The 11,041-nt window shown below is 32.7% G+C and overlaps 1 protein-coding gene across 1 annotated transcript in view; it reads right to left on the bottom strand.

The window, feature by feature from the left end:
• Positions 1-330: 330 nt before the first annotated feature.
• The window catches only part of LOC139496256 (synapsin-like), a 103,296-nt gene continuing 92,585 nt past the window's right edge, over positions 331-11,041 (bottom strand). The window contains 3 exon segments of the mRNA XM_071284755.1: positions 331-3,742; positions 5,898-6,233; positions 10,053-10,168. Coding sequence (XP_071140856.1) covers positions 3,607-3,742; positions 5,898-6,233; positions 10,053-10,168 — 588 coding nt within the window. The 3' untranslated portion in view covers positions 331-3,606.

Here is an 11,041-nt window from a genome sequence, read left to right as displayed (position 1 = left end):
GATCTGTTTCTCTGGTACTATAAGCTCTCAACAAGTGACCAAATGACAAAGAAATAACCTACTATTGGTCACTAGACGGTCTTCAACAATGAGCACCAATAATCAATCAATCTATTTATTGTAAAATACAGATATATGAGCTACATATCATGTGTTAATGTTCACTATTTTTCCTATTTTAGAACAAAAAACAGAAAAGTGTTCAAATTAAATAAAGATCTTCAGACCATCATTTCATGAAAAAAGTTTCTATAAAATCTACCCTACCATATTTTTCAATCATAAAAAGTATACTTTTTTTTCATTTACCACTAAAATAAAAACAAAAACTAGAGATTTTGAATCCTTTATTTCTTTATTTGACTGATGCATCTGTAAATACTACTATATTGCACTTTCTAATGATAAAATGTCTTATAACAAAAACAAGCTGACAAACAACAAAATATCACATTCTAGATAGTCCTTCCTATTAGGCAAAGTTCTCACATATATATAACATTAACCTACAGTAGTCATTTTTTACAAGTGAACAGACATGCAACTATTTTGATGAAATTATGAGCAATATTTCATAGTGTTGTTACAAATGGTTGATAAATGTACAGTGAAATATTCTGTGATTCAGATCTTCAAATGATATTCATACGTTTTATTGACAGTCATTTTTAAATGACAACTTATTAGATGAATGAAATAAAAAAAAACTACATACAAACATTGTAAAAAGGGAGATCATCTCTCTGACATAAACACATATGATTTAAATGGACTATACATTACATCTATATACCAGTGAGCTAGAACATGTTTGATATAAGTCAGTTTTGCAGTTGTCATGAATAGTACTTAGTTCCAGCAATTGTTTGTTCATGCTTTAATGAATTTTTGGTTTATAACAGACTTCTGGTTAACTTCTGAAGAAAATAAAGTTGGATTTTCAATAATTTCTGGAACTCAAGAAGTTGCAATATACATTTGTGACCTTACTCTCCCTAAAGAATAACATTTTAATTTTTTAAATGGTTTCAACATTTTTTAATCTTAATTGCATCTTATTTTAGTTTATTTGTCTGATAATGTCTGCATTATTTGAACAGCAGATAATTTCAAACAGACAATTCTGCCATTATATATGGTATGTATATAAATAGTTTTGCAATAAATAGAAAATTCTGCGCTCATTTGGAATAAAAATATAAAAAATATTAATAGCAAATAGAGCCAATAAATAACATTATAAACAATGCATCAACAATAACCGTTAATAAATAAAATAATTAAAAAAAACTTAACATATATAAAGCATAAAAACAATGTAAAATCACAAAAAATGCAATAAATCTGAGATCTACAGTTATAAAAATGTACACCTGTATAACTGTTCATGTTATTTTAACACATTGACTAGGAATGTAAAAAGATTATCTCAATCGTAAACAACAAATAATTTTTTAGATCTTTACTTATTCTGTAGTAACATTAAGACATAAAAATCAACAAAATACAACCAATAATAAAAAAAATAATAACATTTTTTCCTAATCCACTTCAACTCTCTTCACATGAACCCTAAGCATTAACATAGTTAGCTTAAGTCTAAGAACCCTACAGACATTTTTTTTTAGCATATTTGTTTACAGTAGTTAAAGATCAATACATAATGGTTATATGTCTGTCGAAAATTTGGTGGTGGTGTGAATAAGTGACTAATTAGTTAAACACAAGAAATGTTTAACTAAACTATGTTCCAAACATTTCACTACATAACATAACACTATAATATGGAATTTTATATTGAAATCAACATGCATTTAATAAAATGAACATGCAAGGAGGCCTGGATCCCTAATATACAGTTTACACTTAAAGTGATTATGATATATCAAAACTTTTATATAATGAACACATCTTATTTCTTCTTACTAGTAGGCTGATTATGAGTATCTCTTATATTACAAATTGGCATTCTAAACAATTAAACACATAGTTCTATACTACACTTTGTGAAAAATTTACAAAAATGGTGGGATTTAATGGAAATGTATTGCAGCAGAGTATTGGTCAGCACCAATTTCAACTGACCAATCAAATTATTCTGTGTATTAGAAAATACTTCACTCTAGGTCAAACCTACCAAATTCCACAAAAAAATAATTAAGAACAAGAGGCATTAACTTCTTTTCAAGGTGTCAACTAATGTTGCCTTATGTATAGAACTTACTTTGCATGTCGTTCCTTCTATCTAATTGTTTGTTACTAAACATCTTAAGGTATTTATACCTAGATATGTTTATAACTTTTACATGCGTCAATTTTGTTTAAAATGTTTTAGTGTTTGAGATATAATCCAAAAGCTGCAGTTTTAATCCTATGTTCTATTTTTAGCAACAGCAGCCATGTTTGGTAATGGATTTAATCCAAGGATACCAATTTGAAACTAGATTCAGCAAAGATCATGAATGAAAAATTTGATAACTTTTGACTCAGCAGTTTCAGAGGAGAATGAGCTTAAAAAGATGATAGATGTCTAGTGATGACAATAGTTCACATGGCTCTTTGTCCGAGGTGAACTAGAAATGGTGTAGAAACTAGAATCTTTAGAATCTATTAGACAATAACATGTCATAAATCTGGGGTATGAGTTAAGTTTAACTATACTGTAATTTAAAATGTACTTTGAAGTCAATAACCATGCGCAAAAAACAACAACATTGTTTTGGTGACAAGTGGGACTTGAATCACTGACCTCAGGATTCTACAGACTTCCAACTTGTTTTAAAAATAAAAATAATCATGTATAAAATGACAAGATTCAATACATAATCAATATTTTTTGGAAAATAAAAATTCTTCAATATAACAAATGGTATGCGGTAACCATAAATATAGATTTTTTTTTTTCTTTTTTCTTTTCTTCTAAATTGACAATTAAGATAATGACAGACCTTTTAAGTGGCAGATTTTTTGTCTTTGTAAGTGCTCAGTAGGCTCCGTAAAACAACAGTGTTATCAGTATTGGCCATATCTAATTTTTCATCACACATAATTTATAACTTCAGCATCAAAAGTACTTCAAGGATATTACAATTTATTGTACGCCAGCACAAAATGTGTTACACCATTGGTTTGATCTGTAGGTAAATTCACTTTTAACTGATCGTAAAGTTTGATGTATTGAGTATAAAGATAACAAGGGTTAGCAATAGTTAACATTTCATCCTTTGATCAAGGCGAATAAAAAGATGATAAAAGGAGTATGCCCTTTTTTCAGTGTCTTTCATAATAATCATTTATGCTTAAATGGAACAGCCCACACATCTTTCAATATTTTTTCTCCATGCTGCCTTAATAATCAATGCTTGAAAAATTCATACAAAAGAATAATAAAAGAGTTCTTCATTTAAATAACATATCTAGTTGTAACTTTTTCCTTGTATACATAATATATTTGTATAAAATTACTGGTTACATGCCTTAAATTGCTGCTTCATTATAAACACAATAAAGTCTAGCATAATAAATTTTAGATTGTGTTTTTGCTTATTATAAACAAATAATTACAGAATAAAATAATTGGTCAGTGTTTATATTTCAAAACAAAATCTACATGTCTCCGAATATTCCTGCAAATGTTTTTCTAAGGTTCTTCATGGTGTCTTCTCCTTCTGGAAAATCTGTTGATTTGCCTAAAGTTGGTGCTCCAACACCGATCGGTGGGGGACGTGCTCCTGGTGGTCCTCTGAAAAAAGTCAGTTTACAAAGAATTAACTAAGGGTTAATTATAATAGATAATGTCAGTTTGTATAAAATAAAAGGAAGTTACAAAAACACAAGACTTACCAGAGCCTCCATCATTCAACTAGCGAAATTTTTTTTTTTTAAATTATTTATTTTTAAGTCAACAATCAATAGAGATGTCAGTTTTCTGATTTTGTATTTTTACAATCTATTTTTGACGGAGAGAATGTATGCAGTTTTGTACATTGTAAATGAAATCAGAATTTTTTTCAGGGATTTTATGTGTTCTTAATCTCCTTATGCACAACAAGGAGCGATAATTTCAATCGAATCTTTTCTTGCCATGGTGTTATCAGTTTTTTTTTAACTCATCAGTTTGAATGTCCCTTTGGTATCTTTCTCCTCTCTTTTATAGTGTTAATCTAGATGTTACAGTACATATATGTAGGACTCGGAGGGGCGATGGGGACGCTGAAGTGCGATGGTCATGCTGAAGTGCAATTGTCCACGCTGAAGAACGATGGTCTGTGGGCTGAGGTGTGATGGTTTTGCATGACGTTTAAATAGTGTGACGCTTTCAAATACAACATGGATTCAAAAGCATGATGATAGGGTTGTAGATGAAGGTTTCATCTTAACTAAGGAAAGGGAGGGAAAAAGAAAGTAACCAACATTACAAGTCCTGGAAAGTTTTTTTGCATTACATGTGGAGGCAATTCATGGGGAGCAAAGTGCATGAAAGATAAACTTGATCAGCAAATTGGTGAACCAGTGTTTCGTAATTACGTCCCAAACTTTTTGCACTATAAATAAAATATATTAAAATTTTATCTTTATATTAATTTTGATTTATTGTTAAGTAAGTGTCACAAGATTTCATGTGGACAACTTGATAAAAAAAACAAATGCTAGTATTAGCCATGTTTTGTTATATCAAGTTGATATAATGTTGTCTTATTTCCGAGATAAATCCTGGTTTGTAATAACACCGTCGCTCTAGTCTTATTTTATTGTGGCTACTATGAGAATTGTCTACAACACGTTAGGCCAATATTAACATGACTGGTCACTACGTTTACTTCCTGATTTACCATCCTCAACTAAATTGAACATCATATTTTCTGAACTCATTCTTATGCATGCCAATCGGAAAATTGGCATATTTGAAATTAGTTTAAAAGAGACATCAATTTTTTTTTATTTGACCTGAACAGAAGTTAAAAGATTTACCCAATATGAGGCTAGCAAACTACGGTTGTCAAAACTAAAGGAACGACTGACAAAAAATATATTTTGAATCCAAGAATTTCCCAGTACCTTAATTTTGTTATTTCTTATCATGGTTATTTTAATTGAAATTAAATTGAGAATGGAAATGGGGAATGTGTCAAAGAGACAACAACCCGCCCAAATAAAAAACAACAGCAGAGGGTCACCAACAGGTCTTCAATGTAGCGAGAAATTCCCCCACCCGGAGGCGTCCTTCAGCTGGCCCCTAAACAAATATATACTAGTCCAGTGATAATGAACGCCATACTAATTTCCAAATTGTACACAAGAAACTAAAATTAAAATAATACAAGACTAACAAAGGCCAGAGGCTCCTGACTTGGGACAGGCGCAAAAATGCGGCGGGGTTAAACATGTTTGTGAGATCTCAACCCTCCCCCTATACCTCTAACCAATGTAGTAAAGTAAACGCATAACAATACGCACATTAAAATTCAGTTCAAGAGAAATCCGAGTCTGATGTCAGAAGATGTAACCAAAGAAAATAAACAAAATGACAATAATACATAAATAACAACAGACTACTAGCAGTTAACTGACATGCCAGCTCCAGACTTCAACTAAACTGACTGAAAGATTATGATTTCATCATATGAACATCAGGCACAATCCTTCCCGTTAGGGGTTTAGTATCATACCATCATAACATATATGAGAAGAACATAACCCGTGTCATGCCAACAACTGTTTTTAGAATAAATGTGTTTAGTTCCGATGCAAAGACCTTATCAGTGACTCAATATTAACGCCAAAATATGCAATCTTTAATGACTTGACAACAGTATCGTAATTATATCCCTTCTTAAAGCGTGGTTCCGAGTCCTACATATATACTAAGTTAGATATAATCAAGTAATAATACAAACCCATCAGTTCTATTCTGTTGTTGTTGTTGCCTTTGTTGTGGATGTTGTGGTCTTTGGTTCACGGGTGCACCGTGTTGAACTGGATGACCTTGGCTTGAGCTTTGTTGTGTTTGGCTTGTTTGACGCTGCATCTGAGCAGATGGTTGATGTTGTTGACCTTGAACATTGCCCTGTTGACTTTGCTGTCTTGGTATTGGCTGCCCTTGCTGTGGCCTTTGCTGGCCATGACTCTGTTGTGGAATTGGTTGACCTTGCTGAGGTTGAGGGGGCCTTGCTGGTGGGTTAACTGGTTCATTCTTAGAGCCATTCATTCCATAATGTAAACTTATGGTTCGACTGAAATGCAGACAAATATTGTTGTTATATTGACAGATTATTTACGATAAATACATCGTAAGCAAAGATAACAAATACACCCAATGTATAGGCTTCATGAAGGTTTGTTACAAATAAAAAATGGTTTGAGTTTCGAATGGTTTTTGAACTAAAAATTGAAATAGAATAGACTAATAACATATATTTTGAATTTATCAAGAGACATAACTCCTAAGGTAACAGTTTTTATAAATTATAAACAAGAATCCTGTGTCATTTAACACTTAAAACTTAATCCAGAATCAATGTTGTACTATGATTTTAAACTGTTACCGTAATTTTGAAATCTGTTATATGTCCTTGATATTGTTGAACAACTTCAATGTTGATACCACACTTTCATTTGTTGTTAACTATATAAGTTGCACTACAGATTAGACATATTACCAGGTTTTGTGCTTACATGAGCACATGACACAGTGCACCTGATATGACACCCTGTTTTTTGTGGGGTTTGCGTTGCTCAGTGTTTAGATATCTATGTTGTGTTTTGTGGGGTTTGCGTTGCTCAGTGTTTAGATATCTATGTTGTGTTTTGTGGGGTTTGCGTTGCTCAGTGTTTAGATATCTATGTTGTGTTTAGTGGGGTTTGTGTTGCTCAGTGTTTAGATATCTATGTTGTGTTTTGTGGGGTTTGTGTTGCTCAGTGTTTAGATATCTATGTTGTGTTTTGTGGGGTTTGCATTGCTCAGTGTTTAGATATCTATGATGTGTTTTTTGTGGGGTTTGCGTTGCTCAGTGTTTAGATATCTATGTTGTGTTTAGTGGGGTTTGTGTTGCTCAGTGTTTAGATATCTATGTTGTGTTTTGTGGGGTTTGTGTTGCTCAGTGTATAGATATCTATGTTGTGTTTTGTGGGGTTTGCGTTGCTCAGTTTTTAGATATCTATGATGTGTTTCTTGTGGGGTTTGCGTTGCTCAGTGTTTAGAAATCTATGTTGTGTTTTGTGGGGTTTGCATTGCTCAGTGTTTAAGATATTTATGTTGTGTTTTGTGGGGTTTGTGTTGCTCAGTGTTTAGATATCTATGTTGTGTTTTGTGGGGTTTGTGTTGCTCAGTGTTTAAATATTTATGTTGTGTTTTGTGGGGTTTGTGTTGCTCAGTGTTTAGATATCTATATTGTGTTTTGTGGGGTTTGTGTTGCTCAGTGTTTAGATATCTATGTTGTGTTATGTGGGGTTTGCGTTGCTCAGTGTTTAGATATCTATGTTGTGTTTTGTGGGGTTTGCGTTGCTCAGTGTTTAGATATCTATGTTGTGTTTTGTGGGGTTTGTGTTGCTCAGTGTTTAGATATCTATGTTGTGTTTAGTGGGGTTTGCGTTGCTTAGTGTTTAGATATCTATGATGTGTTTTTTGTGGGGTTTGCGTTGCTCAGTGTTTAGATATCTATGTTGTGTTTAGTGGGGTTTGTGTTGCTCAGTGTTTAGATATCTATGTTGTGTTTTGTGGGGTTTGTGTTGCTCAGTGTTTAGATATCTATGTTGTGTTTTGTGGGGTTTGCGTTGCTCAGTGTTTAGATATCTATGATGTGTTTTTTGTGGGGTTTGCGTTGCTCAGTGTTTAGATATCTATGTTGTGTTTTGTGGGGTTTGCGTTGCTCAGTGTTTAGATATCTATGTTGTGTTTTGTGGGGTTTGCGTTGCTCAGTGTTTAGATATCTATGTTGTGTTTTGTGGGGTTTGCGTTGCTCAGTGTTTAAGATATCTATGTTGTGTTTTGTGGGGTTTGTGTTGCTCAGTGTTTAGATATCTATGTTGGGTTTTGTGGGGTTTGTGTTGCTCAGTGTTTAAATATTTATGTTGTGTTTTGTGGGGTTTGTGTTGCTCAGTGTTTAGATATCTATATTGTGTTTTGTGGGGTTTGTGTTGCTCAGTGTTTAGATATCTATGTTGTGTTTTGTGGGGTATGCGTTGCTCAGTGTTTAGATATCTATGTTGTGTTTTGTGGGGTTTGCGTTGCTCAGTGTTTAAGATATCTATGTTGTGTTTTGTGGGGTTTGTGTTGCTCAGTGTTTAGATATCTATGTTGTGTTTTGTGGGGTTTGTGTTGCTCAGTGTTTCAATATTTATGTTGTGTTTTGTGGGGTTTGTGTTGCTCAGTGTTTAGATATCTATATTGTGTTTTGTGGGGTTTGCGTTGCTCAGTGTTTAGATATCTATGATGTGTTTTTTGTGGGGTTTGCGTTGCTCAGTGTTTAGATATCTATGTTGTGTTTAGTGGGGTTTGTGTTGCTCAGTGTTTAGATATCTATGTTGAGTTTTGTGGGGTTTGTGTTGCTCAGTGTTTAGATATCTATGATGTGTTTTTTGTGGGGTTTGCGTTGCTCAGTGTTTAGATATCTATGTTGTGTCTAGTGGGGTTTGTGTTGCTCAGTGTTTAGATATCTATGTTGAGTTTTGTGGGGTTTGTGTTGCTCAGTGTTTAGATATCTATGTTGTGTTTTGTGGGGTTTGCGTTGCTCAGTGTTTAGATATCTATGATGTGTTTTTTGTGGGGTTTGCGTTGCTCAGTGTTTAGATATCTATGATGTGTTTTTTGTGGGGTTTGCGTTGCTCAGTTTTTAGATATCTATGATGTATTTCTTGTGGGGTTTGCGTTGCTCAGTGTTTAGATATCTATGTTGTGTTTTGTGGGGTTTGGGTTGCTCAGTGTTTAAGATATCTATGTTGTGTTTTGTGGGGTTTGTGTTGCTCAGTGTTTAGATATCTATGTTGTGTTTTGTGGGGTTTGTGTTGCTCAGTGTTTAGATATCAATGTTGTGTTTTGTGGGGTTTGTGTTGCTCAGTGTTTAGATATCTATGTTGTGTTTTGTGGGGTTTGTGTTGCTCAGTGTTTAGATACCTATGTTGTGTTTTGTGGTGTTTGCGTTGCTCAGTGTTTAGATATCTATGTTGTGTTTTGTGGGGTTTGCGTTGCTCAGTGTTTAGATATCTATGTTGTGTTTTGTGGGGTTTGCGTTGCTCAGTGTTTAGATATCTATGTGGTGTTTTGTGGGGTTTGCGTTGCTCAGTGTTTAGATATCTATGTTGTGTTTTGTGGGGTATGTGTTGCTCAGTGTTTAAATATTTATGTTGTGTTTTGTGGGGTTTGCGTTGCTCAGTGTTTAGATATCTATGTTGTGTTTTGTATACTGTTGTTTGGCAGTTTGTTTTTCAAATTATGAGATTAAATATCCCTTTGATGTTTTCAACCTCTATTTTATTTCAGTTCAAACTTCTAACACACCTACTTCAGGCCAAACTACTGTCATATTAATCATGGTTATCAAACCCTGAAACTGAATTAACAACATTCTTTGAATCTACATTTTGATATTGCATTAATATTTTCACGACCTGCTCTGGACCATGAACATTGAACTCTAAAATTGCATTTCAATGGAGCAATATTTTATATGTTGTAAATTTGGTATTCTTGGGTAAAGTACATAGTGAAGTGACCAATGCTTCATAAAAATAAAGACCACACTCTATATACTCTATATAGTTTGTGTTTTTTAAGCACTTTTATTGATTTACCTACATCAGGAAAGCTTAAATGAAAACGTCAGGGAAGTATGAATACTTTATAAGCTGTATGACCTCAGGAGACCTCAAAAGATAAGGCAACCAATCAAGTCAAACTTTGCCTGAGGAGATTGAACTTTTGTTTCCAATATTTGAATTTATTAACAGAAATTTCTTTTATAAATCATGTCAGTGGCCATGCACTAAATACTTGGCTGATAATATCCTCTTGAAAGAACTGAAGAAGTTAATTAGTCATCCTAGTCTATACTAACCTAAGTGTCTGGACAGGCTGAAGACACTGTTGCATTCTGGTTATTACTAATTCACCAATATTTCTTCTGTCCTCTTCTTGACTTTCACCAAGTAAATTCATAGATGAATCATTTACCTAAAAAAAAATATTTCAATTTTACTCTAACTTGAGAGATGTATATAAAACATTATTATGACACTACTGTAGCAAATAGTATGCATACAATTATAAAGACAATTGATCTTTATTTGACATACCGGGTATACTACCTTATGTAAATTTTACTGTTATTTGAATTTTAGTGAATTAAATGTCAGAGAATATTCTTGATAGATATAGTGAAAATATTTTTTAAAGTATATTTATGTTATAGAATAAGTTAGCAAATTTTGGAATTTACCTTGTTGCTAAAAATAGTTTGTTTATCATTTCTCCAGTTATTTATAGATGATTCTAGATTTAGAATGTTCTTTTGATTTTGGTATGCAAGCTAAGTTTTTTGTGAATAAATATCTTTAGTTGAAATTGTAGTGTCAGTAGTATTGAAGTTTTATCAGTTGAATAAGAAAGGAAAAGGATTTTATAGCAGTTTTTTTCCAATGTGGTACTTGTTGAATTTGAAATATCGTACATACTGTTAATAACCGTAAGTTATTTTATTAAAGTAAGAAAAGGATATCATGACAGTCTGATTTTGCCACAGCTGCATGACAGTATGTTAAATCACTTCACTTTGATCTGAACATATAGATTCCACTGCTGCAACAAGTGTGTTATGATATTTTTCCACTGGAGACAGTTAAAGGGGTAGGTCCGGTAAGTGCTGATTTGGCCTCAAATGTTAGGTTCATCTGAAGAATGATTATGGACACTTTTTAAACACTTAAGTGTCTATTTCAGATGATTCAATTATTTTATGTGAAAGATTTTAACTGATTTAGTCATTCAAAACGCTCTGATTCAAGCTTAAATGTAAAAAATCTATTATATATGTCCAAAAAAGTCACT

Source organism: Mytilus edulis, chromosome 1 (genome assembly GCF_963676685.1).
Source record: "Mytilus edulis chromosome 1, xbMytEdul2.2, whole genome shotgun sequence".
In the NCBI taxonomy this organism is placed as follows: domain Eukaryota; kingdom Metazoa; phylum Mollusca; class Bivalvia; order Mytilida; family Mytilidae; genus Mytilus; species Mytilus edulis.
This window is presented reverse-complemented; position numbering and strand designations above follow the sequence as displayed.